Genomic DNA, 23,176 nt, shown 5'->3' with positions numbered 1-23,176 from the left:
GCAGGTGGAGGAAAATCTAGAGAGGTGGAGGTTTGCTCTGGAAAGGAGAAAAATGAAGCTAAGCCGCAGTAAAACAGAGTACATGTGTATAAATGAGAGGGACTCAAGTAGAACGGTGAGGTTACAGGGAGTAGAGGTGAAGAAGGTCAAGGATTTTAAGTACCTAGGGTCAACAGTCCAGAACAACGGAGAGTGTGGAAAAGAGGTGAAGAGACGTGTGCAAGTAGGTTGGAACGGGTGTCAGGTGTGATGTGTGACAAAAGAGTGTCAGCAAGAATGAAAGGACAGGTGTACAAGACAGTGGTGAGACCGGCAATGCTGTATGGTTTAGAGACAGTAGCACTGAGAAAAAGACAGGAGGCCGAGCTGGAGGTAGCAGAGCTGAAGATGTTGAGGTTCTCTCTGGGAGTGACGAGGATGGATAGGATCAGGAATGAGTCCATCAGAGAGACAGCTCATGTTAGATGTTTTGGAGAAAAAGCCAGGGAAGCCAGATTGAGATGGTTTGGACATGTTCAGAGGAGGGACAGTGAATATATTGGTAAAGGATGCTGAGGTTAGAGCTGCCAGGAAGGAGGCCTAGAGGAAGACCAAAGAGGAGGTTCTTGGATGTAGTGAAGGAGGACATGAGGATAATTGGTGTGGGTGAGGAGGATACAGAGGATAGGGTTAAATGGAGGCAGATGATTTGCTATGGCGACCCCTGAAGGGAGCAGTCGAAAGGAGAAGAAAAAGACTGTTATTGGATATTACATGTTTGTGCTCCAACTATGTACCTTGGTTTTGATGTTTTCACTGGCCAGACTTTGTGTGATGATGTTAATGCTCTCACAGTGGCCTAGGACATGAGCTCTGCCCTGAGAGTTGTTCATCAAAGCTTTGATACAGCCAATCAGTGAGGTATGGATCTGTGACTCTGTGGTCTCATAATCCATTGACTTAAGGAAATTCAAGATACAAGACAGGCCATCCAAATCAGTGAATCTTGTCACAAACCTGAGGGAGGTCAATCAGAGTGTTAGGTTAAGGTTGATATTTTGGAAACACTGGTTACATATAGTAACCCAAGATTCTGTGAATTGGACACAGCTCTCTGGGCTATCTGCACGTGTATTATCTAATTACTCATGCTACCACACTGAAAAGAAAATTGTCTATACCCCCCTGGGATGGGCCAACCTCTGACTTAACCAAGTAAACTTCTCACATCAGTGTTACCCATATACAGTAGCAGCAATTCAAAGTGTCACTTTCTGCTGCGGTAAGTTATCATTTTTACTGGCATGTTTGTCATTTGTACCGCGGCACAGCATGTGTTAGACTATGATGTCTGTAGGTGGTGCTCAGCTTACACTCACACATACAACACCCTATGTATGCACAGACCATACTGTAGTCCATACTATAATGAATGTTTACTTAGAGATTGAAGTAAAAAAAAGCCCTGTGGTCAGTGTTTGCTGTAAACTGTGATTATTGTGTGTGGATCTTGCGCTACTTTACTACTAAACTGCAAATGTAGATATGTTTTGTATGTGTATTTAACACATTTAATTAGCTTGATAATATTTCAATATAATGTATTTCCTTGGATTAATGACATTCCACTTTTTTCTACAGTAACACACATATACAATAGGGAAGGTATGGCAGAGGTGAACAATGCTGTACTTCAAGACAGGATTTTTTTTTATTTTCCCTTTGAGACTGTGCACATAATAAATCCTAAATATATAAAACTTAAGCTATTGATAGAAAACTGACTTTTGGCAGTTTGTACATGTGTACAGAGCAAAACACACACACACACACACACACACACACACACAGGCTATATATCTATATCTGTATATCTATATATATATATATATATATAGATATACTGTATATACACATACATATATGCATTTTAGTGTGTATATACAGGTGCATCATGAAAAAGTTGATTAATTTCAGTAATTCAATTCAAACAGTGAAACTCATTATATAGATTCATTACACACAGACTGATATATTTCAAGTGTTTATTGCTTTTAATTTTGATTATTATAACTTACAGCTAAGGAAAACCCAAAATTCTGTATCTCAGAAAATAAATATATAAAATGAATAAATTAGGCATTTTTAAACCTAATCATCTTCATAAACAGTGTCCTGGTGTTATGATTAATATGTATTTTTGAACAAATGTAGGTCTAGCTGCATCTTTTTAAATGATGGACAAATCAAAAAAGACAAAAATTATCAGACAAAGCAACATCAATCACAGTGATATTTGAAAGGTTAACAAGTACATTGACAAATCAGTTCAGAAGGTGGGTATTCCTAGGGTGCAAGGGTGCCTTGAATATATTGGAGTGGTCACTCCACTGATAAGAGAAGTTTGAGAAGGGAATGGAGACCTGGTAGTCCTGTGCCTGGATCTCGCTAACATATATGGCTCCATCCCCCATAAGCTGGTTGAGACCACCCTTGAATGACTTCATGTACCAGGCAAGACTAAAAATCGTGTCCTGAACTACTATGGCAATTTCAGGCTTAGAGTTACAACAGGGAACACGACATCCAATTGCCACCAGCTGGAAAAGGCAGCCAAGGCCAAGTCTGGAGTTAGGCAGTCCCCCATTAAGAGTATTTATGAATGACCTGACAGTCACCACTACATCAGTTGCTGGTGTCAGGTATATCCTCCACGGTCTGGTAAAGCTTGTGTCCTGGGCAAGGATGAGCTTTAAACCATCAAAGTCCCGGTCAGTGGCCTTGAAGAGAGGTAAGACTGTGGACAAGTTCCATTTTTCTGTGGACGGCACAGCAATACAAACAATTAATGAGAAACAAGTCACCAGCTTAGGCAAGGTGTTTGACCGGCCAAACAAAGGAATAAAGCATCAGTCCGTACAGCTGTGGAAAAACTGAAGCTTGGTTATCTGCATGGATGCATACCAACATGGCATTTTCCCCTGCATCCTCTGGCCACTACTGATGTACAAGGTGCTCATGTCAACAGTGGAGACCCCGGAGGGAAAGATCAGTAACTACCTCCGAAGATGCTTGCCATGCAGTCTGAGTAGTTCACCACTATATGGCAGAAGTAACAAATTCCAACTACCGATCACCAGCCTGGAGGAGGATTTCAGGGCTTCTTGCAAAAGAGAAGCACTGGCCTATCAAGACTCAAGTCACACCCGAGTAGCAGCTGCGGGCATTGTGGTGTGGACAGGACACTGTGTGACAGGAAGTGGAGGGCTCAAGAAGGTCTGGAACCAGCAGAGTCTCGGCTAAAACACAAAACTTTAATGGGCACTCTGGCAGTCGGGCGAGCTGGGTTGGGAGATATCCCTCAACCACAATATCACAGGGCCCATCGGAAGAACAGACAACAATTCTGAAGGAGGTACAGGCAGGTGTTCAGGAAGTGAGGCCCACAGAATGATCAGCATGTGGTACCAAAGGGCATGGACAAGGTGGGAGGGAGTGCTGTGTAGGAAGCTGACCTGGAATGACATCTGGCAGGCAGAAACACAGCAAATCAAGTTCCTTATCCAATGATGTGTTACCAAGTCCAGCAAATCTTCATATGTGGGACAAGTGTGAGGTAACATCTTGTCCTCTGTGCCTGGGGAGCAGCGCTTCCTGAGCAGCTGCCCTATTACTCTTGCTGAGGGTCACTATTGTTAGTGGCACAACATTGTCTTGAAGGCAGTTGCGGGGGCCATTTCCAATGCAATATCCACCAACAAACATGTCCGCAGTGATTGGAAAATCTCATTTGTGAGGCACAGGCAGAAAGTTGACAGGGGCAGGCAGCTTAAGTTCCCAGATCATGTGGTCCTTGAACACCATGAAAACCAAGGAAATGATTATCAACTTTAGAAAGAAAGAGAACAATCAATAGCCTCTGGAGATAAAGGGGAAAGAGTGGAGAGGGTGTCATCCTTCAGGCTCCTGGGCACACAAATGTCTGAGGACCTCACATGGACAAAAAACACAAACTGCCTGATCAGGAAAGTACAGCTTTGCTTCCTGAGAGCTTTCAAGAAGATCAACCTGTCACAACATTGGCTACTGTCCTTTTACCACTGCTCTGTGGAAAGCATCCTGACCCATGGCATTCTTGTGTGGTACAGTAGCACTTCTGCAGGTGATAGAAAGGCCCTTGAGAGAATCATCAGATCTGCAGAGAAAATTTTAAAAACACAACTACCAGTCCTGGAGGACATTTTCACTTCCTGAAGGACTCATCCCCCCAATCACACCATATGTTTGAACTTCTGCCCTGAGGCAGGCATTACAGGACAGTTCGAACCAAAACAACCAGACTGTTAACCCTCAGGGGTTGACGAACACGCCGATGCATTTTGTGGCATCTTCTCCTGATAACGCAGAAAAGAACTTAAATTACTCAGTTTTGATCGTAAAGATAATAGCAATATTTCCCTCAGGAAACATCACTGATGATGTGTCCCAGTGCATCTACAGATGTATCTACTCACCAAAGTGAGAGTATGCATTGCGCTCCCTCCCAGCTGTGCAGGGCTGACTTTGGTAGAAGAAAATGCTGGTATAAGGGAAAAATCGAGTATGCTGTACTCATGAGACAACCACATTTTAACATGAACATATCTCATAAAACAAGAAAAGTGTCTTTTCTAAGGCCCTTTTTTGTAGAAAGGACATATGCAAGAAGGCGTGCCTGATCATTAATAATCATGTGAAGACAAAGACTCGCATAATGAGCTGCATATTGAGCCTTTCAGTGAGGAATGTGGCTGAGAGGGAATTACTTGTCAGGAATGATATCCTCCACTGGGACTCAAATGCAAATGTTTGTCATCTGCGTCATTCTTTTCCTCTGATGTAACAGATTATAATTTTTTATCTTCTGCAGTGCCTTTCTATTTATGTATCCACAAACAAGTTGTGGCAGCGAGGAGAACTGCATGTTGGACTTTTGTTTGTCCTAAGCAGGGTTAAAACCACTGCATTCCTGATCAAGACAACTTACATTTTGAATCGATACTGTAAGCATCAGATTATACAGTTACAGAACTGGACTTTTCTTCAGCTAGTTTGGGGGACCTGTGGAGTGCAGCCCTCTGGGCTATCACTATGGGTTAAAAGAATAGCCAGAAATGCGTCACACCCCAATGGGCAAAACAACCCTGCGGGAAAAACAGAAACACTAAAGTCTGACCCGATCTGGGGCACAGAAGTAGTAGAAGTAGTAGTCCGCCAGCACACGTACTGGGCAGAGAGGTTGAGAAGCTGGCTATTACTCAGAAGCATAAGGAGGAGGGACAAGTCTCCTACCATCCATCCAGCAAGTCTCCCACCACCCATCCTCACCACTTACTACAGGGGAAACATTGAGAGCGTGCTGACCAGCTGCATCACTGTCTGGTACAGGAACTGTAGCGCAGCTGACCGAAAGACCCTCCAGAGGACACTGAACACTGCCGCAAAGATCATCGGTGCCCGTCTCCCCTCCATCCTGGACATTTTCCTTTCACGATGATCCAGAAAGGCAAACAGTATTGTGAAAGACCCCACCCATCCCTCCCACAGTCTCTTCCAGCTCCTACCATCAGAAAGACGTTGCCGGAGCATCAGAGCCCGCTCCGCCAGACTGCTCAACAGCTTTTTTCCCCAGGCTGTGAGAGCCCTGAACTCAAATCACCCCGCCCCCTTCTGACACCCCATACAAACCCCCTACCTCCTGAAACATGGACCATCTCATCACCCCCCCTCACATGTACAGTATTTCTCTATGCACATGTACAATATTTATGTGAGGCATTTGTACAGTCTAATAGTTTGTATTTTTTAGTTTATGTATAGGAAACCATTTATATATTTTATAGTCAAAAGTTCTTACTTCATTGTTGTATGTCTGTATTTACGTAGCACCATGGTCCTGTGAGGCACGACATTTCGTTCCACTGTATGTCCCCTCATGTAGCAGAATGACAATAAAGCTCAACTTGAACTTGAACTTGAACTTGAAGTCCCTCATACTGGGCACACGTACTGGGCAGAGAGGGTGAGAAGCTGCTTATTGCTCAGAAGCATAAGGAAAAGGGACAAGTCCCTCCAGATTGATCACCCTAGATCTGAAGGAGCTGATGATGCATTTGAGCATGTGAGTAGGAGTAGGGTTGCAGTATAGCTGCACTGCAATCTTCCCTAAATTGTAGGTGAGATGGGGATGACGATAGAGCCGAGAGATCTCTCATTCTCCTGCCATTAACAGAGCCAATAAGAGGGAGGTTTTTCCAGAAGGAAAAACTGAGCATGGCTTGCTGCAGGGGCTCAAAAGGAGCCCCTATGGGTGCATGCAAACAGAATGAGGCAGCTGGGTACTGTCTGTGCACTCCCCTCAAAAAACGTGGGGTAACATCACATGAGGAAATAACCGCAGCATAGGTGTTAATGATGGCTGTGATGGCCTCAGCTTTGGCCATCCCATGAATTAACTACTTACCGTTTTGTGGATGCTGGGGCGTCGGCCATTTGGAGAAAAGGATTGGACTGAATTCTTGGGGAGGTTGAAATACTGTCTGCCCCAATTGGATTATACCAATGGCTGCCCCAGGAGGAGGGGGAGGTCTATAAGGGAGATGTTTAATTTGACTTATATAGTTATTTTGGAATATTATTTGTTATATCAATTTTTTTCTTTATTAATAAGAATTAAGTTAGTTTGGAAATTATTTGTTTAGAGTTTATTTGTGAATTATTTAGTAGTTGTCTTGTGTTTATCCCCCTGTGTGTTGTGTATTGGTTTGGCCAGCCAGTATATATCTCACTCCTGTGTGTCAGTTTGGGTTGGGTCATTTTTGGTTTGTTAGTTTGCCGTCTAAGATGTTTAGTTAATATTTTTCCTGAGTTGAGTTATACTGTGTTGACCTCTTTTAGAGTTCTTTAGTTAGTAATTGATCATTTCTGTATTTGCATAAGTTTTTTTTAAGGGTGAATAAATCCCCTTTGTTTTGAAAAATTCCTGGCATCCTGTCTCTCCCTGCTCAGGCCCTGACAATGGCTAAAAGCCAAATTCCTCTCCAGGAGTAACTGGAAAAAAAAAACAAGGCTGTATTAGAAGCCACGCAAGAGCCCTGGATGGTGGTTACAACTCCAGGGAATAAAACCCCAAGCTTGATCAGCAGCGAGACCCACAAGGGCTATTCTAACACCGCAATAACTCCTCTGCAGACACTGCAGGACTGGAAAACTTGATGCTGGTGCTTGCTCTGGAGCTATGAGAATCATTTCCAAGTGTTCCTCCGAAATCCAATCCAACAGAGGCATGATGAGAGACACTGGGGGAAAAAAACATGCAGGAATCATCTCAACACACAGCCGATGAGCGAATGCATCCATTTCGTGAGGGGGAGCGTCCTGTGTGCAGAGAAAAATACTGTGTGCATTGCACATTGCTGTATGCTGCAAAGCGATCTGTTCTCCCCTATCTGAATGTGTCCCATCAGGTCCAGATGAAGGCGAGGGACTTTTGAAAGACATGATGTCCATAGCTGCATTGAATTTCTCCAAGAAGTGTTGTTGTGTTGTCTGCCTGAATCAGGACATGAGGGTCTGTCAACAATGGAACAACATGCTTAACCACTTTCATGGCCCTACCAATAACTACTTTCATGGCCCTAGCACCCCCATGACTTTGTGAGAGGCATCCGGGAACACTGACACGTGTGACATAGGACTGCCCTTGGGAAATCCTTGCATCAGCACAAGCATCAGATGAAGGGGAATAAAAAAATGAACGAGTCATTTCGTTCACTTCAGCAGAATGTAATTAAAATGCTACATGTTAATTCCCTAACACATCTACTTATGCACATATTGATCACGTTTCAAAGAACTGTAATGCAGCCAAGGTCATATTATAAGTAATAGCTTACAGGTGTCTTGAGGCTATGCAGTCTGTTACGTCATCACCTCACCTCCAGATTTTTTGGGTTGAATTCGTTTGTTCTTTTGTCACATAACATCCTAAACTAAGCTATGCTATGCTGTCTTCTGTATACCCAAGAGACTGATTAATCTCCTGTGCATCACGTGATTATACTATATACTATACTATATACTATGGCAACAGAAAAGATTAGTTCACCTTTCACCTCGAAACTCTGGCTCAGAGTGCATTGCCTTAGTCTATGGGGCTGTCACATGATGAACGGACGACTTGAACCCGAGGACTTGAAAGGCTAATCTTTTTTGTTTACCAATCTTATGTGATATTGCGCATGCGTGGTCGACGCAAAGCGAACAATCCACTCCACGCCAGATGACTAGATGTTCTCGAGTCTGTAAAGATTCGTTAAAAATCAACGCATCACTAACGTAGATAATTTTGTCTTCAGTGTGATAGAGTGAGATGCAAATTTCTGCTTATTTACTTTTTGCCACAACATGAGGAACAGGAAAAATTCCACAGCGATAACCCAGAGGGCTGTGCCCCAATGAGAAAGAACTTTTTTAGAATACCATACATAATAACATTGGAACTGTACCTCATTGGCTGTGTTCTCAGTGCTGTTTTCAGGCTATCTATGATCTTATGCCTTTCCTGCTCTTCCTCATCCACAAGTGGCAGCAGAGTCTTCCTCTGGAAAGAAATCATATCTCAACGTTTCAAATTCGACCTGGGGAACACACACACACACACACACACACACACACACACACACACACACACACACACACACACATATATTTACAAGTTACAGAGTATTTAAATCTTTAGTGTTACTCACAGCAGCCATGCATCTTAGCTGGTCAATATAAAACTCTGGCCAGCTGTTTGCTCCTTTATTCCCCTCTGTCTCCTGAAATACACAGATACAGACACCAAGGTCAGGTTCATACAGTGGGTACGGAAAGTATTCAGACCCCTTTAAATTTTTCACTCTTTGTGTCATTGCAGCCATTTGCCAAAATCAAAAAGTTCATTTTATTTCTCATTAATGTACACTCAGCACCCCATCTTGACAGAAAAAAACAGAAATGTAGAAATTTTTGCAAATTTGTTAAAAAAGAAAATCTGAAATATCACATGGTCATAAGTATTCAGACCCTGTGCTCAGTATTGAGTAGAAGCATCCTTTTGAGCTAGTACAGCCATGAGTCTTCTTGGGAATGGTGCAACAAGTTTTTCACACCTGGATTTGAGGATCCTCTGCCATTCTTCCTTGCAGATCCTCTCCAGTTCTGTCAGGTTGGATGGTGAACGTTGGTGGACAGCCATTTTCAGGTCTCTCCAGAGATGCTCAATTGGGTTTAGGTCAGGGCTCTGGCTGGGCCAGTCAAGAACGGTCACAGAGTTGTTCCGAAGCCACTCCTTTGTTATTTTAGCTGTGTGCTTAGGGTCATTGTCCTGTTGAAAGGTGAACCTTCGGCCCAGTCTGAGGTCCTGAGCACTCTGGAAGAGGTTTTCTTCCAGGATATCTCTGTACTTGGCCGCATTCATCTTTCCTTCAATTGCAACCAGTCGTCCTGTCCCTGCAGCTGAAAAACACCCCCACAACATGATGCTCCCACCACCATGTTTCACTGTAGGGATTGTATTGGGCAGGTGATGAGCAGTGCCTGGTTTTCTCCACACATACCGTTTAGAATTAACGCCAAAAAGTTCAATCTTGGTCTCATCAGACCAGAGAATCTTATTTCTCATAGTCTGGGAGTCCTTCATGTGTTTTTTGGCAAACTCTATGCAGGCTTTCATGTGTCTTGCACTGAGGAGAGGCTTCCGTCGGGCCACTAAGCCATAAAGCCCCGAGTGGTGGAGGGCTGCAGTGATAGTTGACTTTGTGGAACTTTCTCCCATCTCCCTACTGCATCTCTGGAGCTCAGCCACAGTGATCTTTGGGTTCTTCTTTACCTCTCTCACCAAGGCTCTTCTCCCACGATTGCTCAGTTTGGCTGGACGGCCAGGTCTAGGAAGAGTTCTGGTCGTCCCAAACTTTTTCCATTTGAGGATTATGGAGGCCACTGTGCTCTTAGGAACCTTGAGTGCTGCAGAAATTCTTTTGTAACCTTGGCCAGATCTGTGCCTTGCCACAATTCTGTCTCTGAGCTCCTTGGGCAGTTCCTTCGACCTCATGATTCTCATTTGCTCTGACATGCACTGTGAGCTGTAAGGTCTTATATAGACAGGTGTGTGCCTTTTCTAATCAAGTCCAATCAGTTTAATTAAACACAGCTGGACTCCAATGAAGGAGCAGAACCATCTCAAGGAGGATCAGAAGAAATGGACAGCATGTGAGTTAAATATGAGTGTCACTGCAAAGGGTCTGAATACTTATGACCATGTGATATTTCAGTTTTTCTTTTTTAATAAATTTGCAAAAATGTCTACATTTCTGTTTTTTTCTGTCAAGATGGGGTGCTGAGTGTACATTAATGAGAAATAAAATGAACTTTTTTGATTTTGGCAAATGTCTGCAATGACACAAAGAATGAAAATTTTAAAGGGGTCTGAATACTTTCCGTACCCACTGTATATGAGACAACAAATCAATGTGAGGCCCAAGAGCCTAATATATACAAACTGTAACTTGAAGTGGGATATAAGGTAAAGTAGTAGTTTCTTACCATTTTCTTACTACAGTAGATGTGCCATTTTTTCTCTGTTGGCAAGGCAAACATGGCATTTCTGTGCTCCTCTGTAAGATCCAATTCATCCTAGACAGAAACAGAAAGTACACAAAGAAAACTGGAAAATAGGAAGCATTGAATAATTATTGATGTTTGAAGATATAGAAAGTCCACCACGATCTTCTTCTTGATAGTGCTGCAGCCTCACTTTGTACAACATTCACTGTTACTGTTACCCACAAACCCAAATGTTGGAAACCGTGTTTATGTTCAGACTGCTTCTTACCCAATAGTCTCTCTTAACTTCAACAATTGCTTCACATCTAGACCATCAACATTTCTCTTAGACCTCATCCCAGCTAGACCGCTTGAAGACACCTTGCCACTAATCGACTCATCTTTATTTGACCTGGTCAGTGTATATTCAATACATCATACTACAGACACTGCACTAGTAAAAGTCACTGACAATCTTCTTTTAGCCTCACACAATGGACTAGTTTCTATACATGTCTTGTTGGAGCTTAATGCTGCATTTGACACCTGTGACCACAACATTCGAAGCTTCGAACGTCATCACTGTTTCGCTTCGCGCTTCATTGCTTCAAAATGTTTCAAAGCTTTTCATTGGCTCATAGTCTTTCAGTGTGTGTCATTGGCTCATGGTGTTTCAATGCATTCTGAGGCAATGACAGCTTGACAGGTTTGACAGATTTGAGTGGTTTGGTACCATACCAGCTATATAAGATGCATCATTCTGCTTCAGGATTTGGAGAGTGAGAGTGAGAGTATTTTGGCAAGTTTCACGGCGAGTCCCACCAATAAGCGATGTTCTAAAGTTTGGGATCATTTTGATTTCAAGAGGTCTGAGCTTTTATTGCTGTCATGGGATTGAAACAGTGCCAGTGCTTCAGTCGTGCTCTTTAGGGGTTGCTATTGCTTCAGTTGTCCACCAGATGCCACCGTCACTGAAGTCTCGAAGCTTTGAATCTTTTTCGGCACAATTGTCAGGAAAGCCTCAGTGTTTCATGAGGCTTCACTTGCCCATCACTACACAAAAGTTAGTAATAAAGTTCCACAGGATTCTGCTAGGACCATTACTTTTCACTCTATACCATCCATCCATCCATCCATTTTCTATACCCACTTATTCCTTAACCAGGGTCACGGTGATCTGCTGGAGCCTATCCCAGCTCTCTTTCGGGTGGAAGGCAGGGGTACACCCTGGACATGTCACCAGTCCATCACAGGGCCACATATAGACACACAGAGACAAACAACGTCACACACTCACACTCACTCCTATGGGCAATTTAGAGTCACCAATCAACCTAACATGCATGTTTTTGGACTGTGGGAGGAAACCGGAGTACCCGGAGTAAACCCACGCAAGCACAGGGAGAACATGCAAACTCCACACAGAAAGGCTGGGTTGCAAACCCACGACCTTCTTGCTGTGAGGCAACAGTGCTAACCATGCTGCCCCCCTATGAAAAACCTTAGAGTTATTTTTGACCAGGATATGTACACATAAAACAAAACTCTAGAACTGCCTTCTTTCACCTTTACAGTTTTCCCAAAATGAATTCAATTTAATGTTATTTGTATAGTGCCAAATTACAATAAAAATCATCTCAAGGAACTTAAATCCCCTATGATGAATTTGGAAATTATGCAGAAAAACTAGTCCATGCATTTGTTACCTCAAGGCTATATTTCTGTAACCCATTATTATCTGGATGTCCCAGTTACTCCATACAAAGTCAACAGCCAGTCCAGAATGCTGCAGCCAGAGTCCTGACAGGAACTAGCAAGAGAGATCATATTTCAGATTTTTTGTGCTCTCTCTCTGTCCCCTAGTTTGTGCTCTCTCCCTCTCTCTCTGTTCTCTCTCTGTACCTTCTGCAGGTGTCCCTGGTCCTGGAGCTGTATATTGCTGATGTGCAGTTACTGGACCCACCAACCTGCAGTGTCTATTTGTTGTTTATTGTTGCTGTTCTTTTCTCTCTTCTCTATCCACTCACCACAAATGGTTGAGGTTGATGGCCATCTAAAATGAGCCCAGTTCTGCTGGAGCCATTTAACTTCTATTTAAGGCAGTTTTCCTCTCTACTTTTGCCACGTGCTTGCTCATGAGGGATTTGTTGGGTTTTCTTATACTGTAAGGGCGGAACTATGTGCTATGATTTGGTGATATAGAAATGAAACTGAATTGAACTGAGTTGATTTCAGAATAGGAACAAGAATAGGACTCTGGTCTTGTACTCACCACCAGCCCAGTGAACATATAGTCCAGTTCCTGAGGGGGGGGCATGGGCATTGTGGGCTCCAGCACAGCCATAGTGTTTATACTGTCATGACAGTAGATGATCTCTGGTTCGTCACTTCTTTTGAAGCAGCAAGAAAATAGAGAGGACAAGCCACGGCCTTGGGACTGTTTCTCCATAGTTACAGTGGGGACCTTAGGTTTTGCCTATGAAGATAAAAATAGTGATGAATAGCTGTTTATTTTTACTGGTTTTAAATGCATTGTTGATGATCTACTCAAACATGAAAAAAAAATTGTGAACACATTTGGGAATATTAATAAAATAAAATGTATTAAATCCTGAGAAGACATTTTATTCTATGTTTTTTAAGCTTCTACTGCCAGTTTTCATTTCATGTGATGTATTGTTTCTGTTGTTTCTGTATGGGGCTCATATTTTGAAGTGCTTCCAGTTCTTGGTTTGTCCCTTAATGTAGCTAGTTTTACCTTATTAATCAATGTCTGATTGGTTTCAGCTGTTTCTCTTTTTGGGTCCTAGTTTTGTGTATTTAAGTCTCAGTTGCTCCTCTCTGACTTGGTGGGTTTGTTTTGTTACTGTGTTCTGATCTTGTCTTATACTTTGGATTTTGGCACCTTGTTGCCTGTTGTTGCTTTGTATCTTGGGCTTTGTCATGTGGTTTCCTTGGCTGTGTCCGAATGTCCACCCTAGTACCTAACCTCTCAGTCACTATATAGTGCAGCACTATATAGTGGACTACATAGTGTACTAATTAGCTAACAGTTTCAGACACTTAGCCACTACTTTTTTTCAGTTGCCAATTATGACGTAGCATGGGCTGCCATGCATGTAGATGTCACTTCCTGTTTCAAACTAATTATTTTTATTATTTTAATAATTTACTAAAAATTAATTTATCGCTTCCTGAATGTTCTTAAAAATGTAGAAATGTAAGTAATGTTCTTATAACACTGTATAACTTAACCACAATTTTCAATTTTACCTTAAATCCCTGACATTGCAGGAAAATACCAACCATAATAATGTCCAAAAAAAATCCGCTGGTTTTGCACTGGCAGTAAAATAGAGCCCTGTATCACTCTTAAACTGTCACCAGAAATAGTTTTCCTGAAACACTCACTCTTGTAATAAGGCATCTCATTCATAAAATCATACACAAAACAAAGCTGGTTAAATTGGAATGTAGTATGGGATTAGGACACTAAAGATAACTTGTTATACTGTATCTAGCTAATGGTAGGTTTTTTAATGTCATGCTGTCATATTTAAATTTCCTAGATAACCCCACAAATTATAACTTTTATGCTGTTTTTTTCAGCCAGAAACTCAGAAGCCTCATTTTAAATATTACGTAAGCTTCAAATGAAACCAAGAATTAATTTCACAAGACAATTGTACAGACAGAAAGACATTTAGGAGCACAAACCTTATTATTGCTTAATAATCTGCAATCTTACTCAACAAGGTTTGCAGATTAACAACTAATTAACAACTTTATAAAACAAAAATAATAAGTATACTGAATATTTAGTTTATATTAACTAAATATTTCATATAGTCACCAACCTGTCTGAAGGAGGTAAATGTGCATAACATGCAGTTCTTACCCTTTAACAAGTTAGTGCCATAATCCACTGACTATCATCATTGTAGTTTTGATATACGTAGTTGTTAGATCTGCATGTTTCCTGCTTCTGACATTGATGTCTGTGTCAGTGAATGTTGATTCATGACCTGCTCCACTGTCACCAAGTAAAGTTACTGGAAGAGGTTAATGTTAGGCCAGACTCGGCTGACAGGTGAATCAGGAGTGGCAGGGCTGTTATGGGTGTGTCTCCTTCTGCCTATCTGTACAGTTGGCATGCCTAACATAACAGGAAGACACTGTACAAAGCAACTACAGTAAATCCCAGTGAAAGGTGATGCTTAACTAGATAGAGGTGTAGAGTTTTAAAGTATTAACATTAGAATGAAACTCTTGTATGCTGAACTGTTCACTTGTGCATACTTCTTGAACAGCTGGCTGTACTAGTTCCAGTATTTTCACCAATTTTCTTAGTTGCCTTTGTTGACTTGAAACAAAAAACATGCCCATAATTTCACCCTTCTGAACCATAGTAACATCTTTTCCACATCCATGGAATATGTATTTTAACATGGTAGTTTGAGAAATAAGCTGCTCATTTAGTATTAAGAGAATTGTTGCCAGATGAAACATATTAGTATGTAATTATCCAGTCAAGCCTCTGAAGTCTTTGCTTATTTAAATACTTGGGGCCAGCCAGTGTATATTACACATTCATGTTTTTATGTGTCATTCCATCTAATGCAAATATGATAGACATATTTTTTATCAACCCCAAATCTCAACAAAAAGGCTGTGTATTTTCAAGTTGTTAGAACCTTTGGTAAAAATATGTATTTGTGAAAAACTTTGCATGGCCTACAAGCTGTGAATAACATAAAATCTTATTTTGTTTTGCTATGTTGTGGTGGTCAAAAACAATTTTACTTTCCTTTCCTATAAGCAAAAAATGGTTTGGTCTGTTGCATTCCACACCTCAAACAAACATTATAATGGCTTATCACCTAATATCAGGTTCTCAGAAAGGAAAACTGAAACTAAGAGAAAATCACAGCAGAAGTACAAGGAACTATTTAAAAAAAGATACTTAATTGGAGGATGGAATTAGTTTTTTTATTAGTTTTTTTTCATTTAGATAACATTAGCTCAAACATGTGTAGCTCAACACTAAATATGCTGCACAAACAGTGGAACTAATGAAATTATATAGACGTGTTTTTCTGGTATGATATAGAAAAGGTTAGCACAGTGAGTTTCATTCATTCATTGGATGTCTGTTTCGCTCAACGGTAATAGTGCATGAGAGGTATATGGACATATACAAGAAAGCATTTTACAAAAAACACTGCCCAATGCACATTCGCCCAGGTCTGCTGGAGTTTTTTTCTTCCGTCAAAGGGAGTTTTTCCTCTCCTCTGTCGCCAAGTGCTTGCTCAAAAGGGATTTGTTGGGTTTTTTTGAAAGTGCATTGAGATGATTGTATTGTGATTTGGCAATATACAAATAAAACTGAATTGAACTGAATTCAGTTCAATTCAATTATATTTATTTCTGTAAATACTGTGTGTACAGAGTCGATGATTTGGCCTGGCTGATGTGAGGGGACAGATCACTGATCCCAGTGTTCACCCTGCATTTATCTCTAGCTTGGTCTTCACTAACTGACTAAATACTCTGCTATGTTGACTGTGGAGGTTATTTTACTGTATGTCTTTTTTCTGCAGTCAAATAAAACTGATTTAAGAGCAAGACTTTGATATAACAATCAAAATAATTTTTTTTTACAAAAAATTTTTTTTTTTTAAAAAAAGTTCTGATTTCAAATGTAAACTGATTGAAATCAGAACTCTTCATTTTATATGTATGTTAATACACTGAAGAATACTGACACTATGTGAAACCCAGAGTGAGTCTGTGCTTCTCAGGCTGGTGTTAGTCAACAAATTCCAAGCCATCCTAGCTTCTGACTTCGCTTTGTTGCAGTGCTCTGCTTGTATCATCATGGGTTCAGACCACATCTGAAAAATGTGACTTCTCTTTGCAGCATACAGACTGCTATGTGTAAAACATGACAGGGCATTTGAATAATTTGTCACAAAGGACCCCAGCCCGGTCATTTATTGTATATGAAGTACATGAAATTGTTCTGTCAGCAGCCTCTGTCTGTCCTTCTTGTATTCTCATGGCAGATGAACCAGTGGCTGTCTGTGCCCACTTTTTATTTAAGTAATTTAAAATTTAAAAGTGTATATGTTGACTGGAATACTCTGTTCATGTCAAAATGTGACACATTTCACAAAGCTATGTTTCAGAATGTCAGACTGATTAGAGCACTGGTTCAAAGCTAAACTAGCCTAACTAGGGGCTTCTCTCACAAGTTCAATTTAAGATGGCTTTCTCACATGGATCATCATGGATAAACAACATCATGAAACAGGTTATCAGCTTGCTCCTACCTAGCTGCCTCTTAGTTTCATATAATTATTGATTAGAAGTATTTAAATGGTTACTGTGTTTGCATTCCTTTTGACGGTCAAATGACTCAATCATATGTCCAATTATGAACCAAAGAATTTCAAATTTTATGCTGCTTAGTGGATGGAACAGTTCATTCTAACAACCTTGTGACCACTTTCATAACAGACTTTTTAGCTCCAAATCTTTCGTTTCACTTAAACGTAATGATGTAATTTTAGGTGTCACATGGAACTCGGCTGATAACAACCCAAAGACCTCAAACAATCTAAGACCTCAGATCAGAAGTATTAACTGCCACAGCAAGACTATGTACATTTTATTTGAACTTCATACAGTTGCCCTAAATAGAGAATTTGTTGTTATCATATACACTCACCAGCCACTTTATTATGTACACAAATAGCTAATCAGCCAATCACATGGTAAGGGGTCAAGACCACTTGCTTCAAGTTCAAACTGAGCATCAGAATGATGAGGGTACATCCTGGACAGTCCTCACCAGTGTATCAAGGGGCTGATACATAGAGACAGACAAACACTCAACATCAAACCCATGGGCAATTTAGAGTCACCACTTAGCCCAACGCCAAACTGCGTGTCTTTGGACTGTGGGAAAAAAACAGAGTACCAGGATAAAACTCATACAGACATGGGGAGAACATACAAACTCCACACAAAAAGACTCAGTCATGGGCTCTAAGCCAGAACACTTGCTGTGAGATTTTTATACTATTATATTTCAAAAATAGTTTTAACATGTGCATTTTATTTCATCCATTATGGAACAGCACCTACACTGTAGTCAGTTCAAAGAATGTAAACTGGTCAGCTAAAGCACACCTACAGTGGCCTGGAATGGAAGTTCCCTTTACTGGCCAGTTGCTATACTCTGATACCACAGCATGTAACTTTAAGCACCAGTAGGAATCTGTAACTTTTTTGCTGGTACATCATTCATTCATAAAAGTACACAGTAATTACTATTTTTTGAAATGCATTATTAAAATCAATTTTTTTTTTTTTTTTGTGGTCCTTAGATGAGGTAGCCTCAGCATTACATTTGGTGTCCGAATGATAAGAACTGATATACAGACATAGAGATAGTTGTTATCGAGGAGAACAACGACCAGCTTTTATGGCCATGATATTGCTACAATAAAACAATGAAGACCACAAAATACCTATTTTTGTTATTTTGGTAGCATATATAATTGTGAAATTAAATTAAATTAAGTGTGTAGTAGTGCAGTAGAATATCAGTGTTACAATTTCTCCCACACTTCGTCTTTTTGTAACTACTGGACTCCATAGGTACCCACTGTTTACAAAAACATTAGCATTTATTTTTCCTTTTCTCAAAAAAGTGCAGTGACACTCCATTTTTGACAGACTGTAAATCACAAGTCATACTAAGTGTTACCAAAATTAAGCAAAATTTAAAAAAAAAACCCTATTTTGTTTGTTGTAAAGGGGCGTGTTGTGAGAATTTGGACTCTAGTTGTACAATACTGGCTGGCAAAGACTACAGATGTTCATGCCATGATTCTCTACATAAAGTGTTTGGATCACCATGGGCTTCTTACCTTTGGGATCCACTTCTATGTGATGCAGTGAGACATCATGTTCAGCTTAAGGAGTTTTTCTAGTATCAGTCTGGTGTCAGATAAACATCATACTGTAGCACAAAATCCAATGTCATTCCAACATTGTAAGAGCTGGCTATTTCTGATGACTCTTGATTTCTTCTGCCAGTGTCCTTTTACATTTGATATAATCCAAAAAATGGATAGACAAGGGGAAAAAAAGAAATAAATTGAGTGACACTGAAATAAAACTTCAACTTCAAAGACATAGATTTAACTTTTTAAATATAAAACACAGCAACAAAAACACATTAAAAAAAGAAACTTACATGAGGCTGTGGCACGTTCAGAAAACCTGGAGTTCAAAATATTCAAACAGAGTTATATTCCACTTTTTTCCTTGACAGATAAATACAGAAAGAAAAGTCACCAAACCCTTTATTCAGACAGGGATTTCCTGAAATTTGGCAAATTCTTATGTTTGCTTCATCTGTCCACACAATAGTTCTTCTCTATTCTTCTGTTCCTTTTTTCCATTCTTAGGTCTAGATTGGTGTCTCTCTCTTTTTCAGGCAAAATGTACTGATCAGCTTGGGTGAAACTATGTGGAGAGCTCAAAACACACATGACCACATTCCTGATGAAGGCAGTCACACCCAGACCTCACCCACTACATTGTGTCTGTGTTTCTGTGCGTGTGTGTGTGTGCGTGTGTGTGTGTGTGTGTGCGTGTGTGTGTGTGTGTGTGTGTGTGCGTGCATGTAACAGACAGACAGGGAGATTGACAGAGAGGCATGTAACTGTCTATGTGATAATGTCTGTACATACAGTATCTGATGTAGATCAGCAAAAAAAAAAAAAAGTTTGATGGCATCATCAGGTTCTGCAACAAAGGAGCTGTTGTTGCCTTTTCAGGAGTGTTTTATTTTATTTTATTCTTCAGGGGTAAGGACTAAGATGCAAGGAAAATAACAGACATGGTTAAGATTTAAATCCTGCTTGATGGGCTTCAACACCACTTTCCAGGCCTCTGTAGAGAGGGACATTCTACTAACTTTTTTCCATTTGGCCAATGTGCCTGGTTCACTAGTAACTAACATTAACACTCTGGGATTATTTTGAAAAGATGGCAATTGCTGATGATGTACAGTGTCTCAACTGTTGTATAACATCTTTAAAAAATTAAGTGAAAGAAACTAATTACTATTGTGCATAGGTAAGGGTAAGTTTGATTATAAACAAATTATCAAAGATAATAATAATCATAAAATTTCAAAATAACTGCAGTCTCAGTAGAGTGCTCACCTACCGTGACAATGGATGGGCCCAATGGGTGAGCCCAGATGGCGCCATGTAGGCCTGGGCTCAGCTAGATTGAACACAGGTGCACCCAATCACTTATCACACGTGGGGTCAAACCTGCTCATCCAATAAAATATGCTGCATATCAACCTGTGACAAATAAAAACAAAATAGGCTACTCCTTGCTATATCTAGGCTGTGGATGGGGCACTATTGAGTAATGAAGGAGTAGGACACGTCTTCAAATTGCTCTGTCAGAGCACTCAGGCCACTACGTTTCTCCAGAAGTGACAGTTGCACAGATCCCAGAGATATTGCATACAGTCCAAAACACAGTATTGCATAGTTGTGTATTGAAAAGTTAACATTTAAGGATTAACTGTGATCAGTTTGTTTGTCCTTGTTTTAATTGTTCTGTACCTCCTTCCTGATGGTAGGAGCAAAGACAGAGTGACTAGGGTGTGATGGATCCTTCATGATGTTCATGAGTCTTTTGAGAGCAAGCAAGAGCTGTGTATTTCCTCCATTGACTTCACAGTTGAGTCAATATCTCAACATGAAGAGGACAAAACCTAATAAAAATGAATTGTGTGAGCAAGGCCAAGACCAAGCACTGCACTCGCCTGAATATGAAGTGCCAGACGAGCCATGTGGTGAAGAAGAAGATCCGTCCATCCGAGCCATGCAGCCATTATGGCACAGAGGTGAAATATCCCAGCTTAAGAACGACATTTGCACCACTATGAACAATCGTATCAAGCAAGTATAGAATGATCTAAGAGAGAAAATTGCCACAACAAAAAATTATCTACATATGGCCATTTCTTAACTTAACATAACACCCTTATTAGTCCCACAATGGGGAAATTCCTTTACCACCCAAGTGCACACACACAGCAGTGAACACACAAACACACCGTGCACACACACCCGGAGCAGTGGGCAGCCAACGCTGCGGCACCCAGGGAGCAGTTGGGGGTCCAGTGCCTTGCTCAAGGGTCTCACCTCAGTCATGGTATTGGGGGTGAACAGGGCACTGGCTATTCACTCTGCCCACCGACAATTCCTGCCAGGCCTGAGACTCAAACCCATGACTTTCAGGTTACAAGTCCAACTCCCTTAGGCCACAACTGCCCCATTAGCGGACACACCCACTAATGTTGAAGCAACATCCTCGTCACTGTTAAAGAAATAGAAAAGGCAGCTACTTCCCACTCTGATAGCATTAGCATGTTGCAGCAACAAGTGGCTAGCCTTAAATCAAAAGTTAAGCTCAATCAGAAGTGCTATGACTCGGATGGGAGATCACAAAGACACATCATAAATATTGGGATTCTAGAGAGGAAAGAAGGACCAAAACCCAGAGACTTTCTTGCCATGATGTTACAAGAAATCCTCTCACTATTCCGATCTTTCATGACTTGCTCATAAGGGATTTGTTGGGTTTTTTTGTTTTTTGTAAAGTGCCTTGAGATGATTATATTGTGATTTGGTGCTATACAAATAAAATTTAATTGAATTCTTATCGACATACAACTGGTTGGTAACCTTTGCTAAAGATATCGAGTATCATAACATAGCAATATCAGATCACATTTATATTGCCTTTGCAAGGTATGGAGACTCCACAGAAATCATGGAGACTAAACCCTCAAATGTGAACTGAAAATTAGTTCTTTGAGTTGTGACAGAAACTTTGGGAATTATTTTAGATTCCCAATTAAATTTAAAAAGCAAAATAAAAAGGATGTGTGACATTAACTTCTTTAAAATAATAAGAAATTTAATGTGCACAAATGTTTATAAATTCAGTGATTCTCTCTCATCTGTCTTATGGAGCTACTGTCTGGTCTTGAACCTACCAAACCACACTTAAACCACTTGAAAGCCTCTATAATTAGATTCATCAATTCATCAACATTCATCAACACAGCCACAGTAAACAAGTCACTCAAAACAAGCAATCAAGTCACCGAGATAACAAATATTCTGAGCAACAAGCCACCACAACCTCCCACCCCCAGAGGCTACTGTTGGGTTTATACTCCTGCCAAACCTATCAGGACTCCAACACCACCCACACGGATCTCAAAGCACCAAGGCCCCAAACACCCACCCCCAACCACTGTCAGACTATGGTATGATATAGAAACTGCTATTGTTTATCTGTCATTCATGCTTGTGGTTAATCTATATGCCTATGTGATGTTTTATTGACTTTCATTTATGTTGTTGCTGAACTATTGACTCTGCTTAGTTGCTAAATTTGTCACTTTGCTCAGTGGAAAAAGAAATGATTGTTCCCGTTTTAGAAAACATTTTTAAAAACTTAACACTTAAAGTAAAAATTAGTCTCTCACATCACACAGACCAGTGAGACTGCACCATCACAGTCAGGGGACTATGAACCAATCACCAGCAAGGATGGAGAACCTCGTGGCCTAACCAAATGGATTCCACCCCGAGCGTGGCAAGACACAAAAGACAGTACACAGACAGACACACCCAGAGAGTTTTCCAGATCGGCAGACTCCTTGAGACCTTCTCTTTGAGGAGAAAGACTCTCAGAAAGAGAGCACCTACATAACAATGAGGTAGAGACTGCTTTTAATGTCCACATGGAGGAGAGACCTAAAGACCTCCTCCCTGAGTGTGGCTGTTCTGTAGCAAACAGCTCACCATTGAATGTCACCTTGTGCTCTCTCTCTCCCCTAGTTTGTGCTCTCTCCCTCTCTCTCTCTCTCTCTCTCTGTACCTTCTGCAGGTGTTCCTAGTCCTGGAGCTGTATATTGCTGCTGTGCAGTTACTGGCCCCACCAACCTGCAGTGTATATTTGTTGTTTATTGTTGCTGTTCTTTTCTCTCTCCTCTATCCACTCACCCCAACCGGTAGAGGCAGATGGCTGCCCAAACTGAGCCTGGTTCGGCTGGAGGTTTTTTCTTCTCTTAAAGGGAGTTTTTTCCTCTCTACTGTCACCAAGTGCTTGCTCATAAGGGATTTGTTGGGTTTTTTTTTTTTTGTTTTTTGTGCCTTGAGATGATTGTGTTGTGATTTGGCGCTATACAAATAAAATTTAATTGAATTGAACCTCCAGCTGACCATCTCACATCAACCAAACTCCGTGGGGCAACCCTGCAGTGGCCAGACGGAGAGCTTGGAAAAACACATTATTATTAGTGCCATTTGCCATTTGAATTGTAGTCAGGGAGAGTGTTAGTTTACATTTAGGTTTAGGTATAATTAGTTTAGCTACAAACACTGAATAACACATACACACACACACACACACACACACTTATTCACACACCACACAGACATAGAAATAGAGTAGG

The 23,176-nt window shown here is 40.8% G+C and overlaps 1 protein-coding gene across 2 annotated transcripts in view; it reads right to left on the bottom strand.

Moving 5' to 3' along the window:
- The window catches only part of daam1a (dishevelled associated activator of morphogenesis 1a), a 48,774-nt gene extending 29,671 nt beyond the window's left edge, over positions 1-19,103 (bottom strand). The window contains exons 1-7 of one of the 2 annotated variants that reach the window (XM_026309309.1): positions 18,872-19,103; positions 18,543-18,715; positions 12,878-13,081; positions 10,606-10,695; positions 8,769-8,840; positions 8,526-8,620; positions 777-996 (exon numbers count right to left, since the gene is read on the bottom strand). In XM_026309309.1, coding sequence (XP_026165094.1) covers positions 777-996; positions 8,526-8,620; positions 8,769-8,840; positions 10,606-10,695; positions 12,878-13,054 — 654 coding nt within the window. In that variant the 5' untranslated portion in view covers positions 13,055-13,081; positions 18,543-18,715; positions 18,872-19,103. The remainder of the gene's footprint in view (positions 1-776; positions 997-8,525; positions 8,621-8,768; positions 8,841-10,605; positions 10,696-12,877; positions 13,082-18,542; positions 18,716-18,871) is intronic. The other variant, XM_026309319.1, reaches the window with a different exon arrangement.
- Positions 19,104-23,176: the final 4,073 nt, after the last annotated feature.

The sequence above is a fragment of the Mastacembelus armatus genome, chromosome 22 (assembly GCF_900324485.2).
Source record: "Mastacembelus armatus chromosome 22, fMasArm1.2, whole genome shotgun sequence".
In the NCBI taxonomy this organism is placed as follows: Eukaryota; Metazoa; Chordata; class Actinopteri; order Synbranchiformes; family Mastacembelidae; genus Mastacembelus; species Mastacembelus armatus.
The sequence above is the reverse complement of the archived record's forward strand: the minus strand, read 5'-3'. Positions and strand labels throughout refer to the sequence as shown.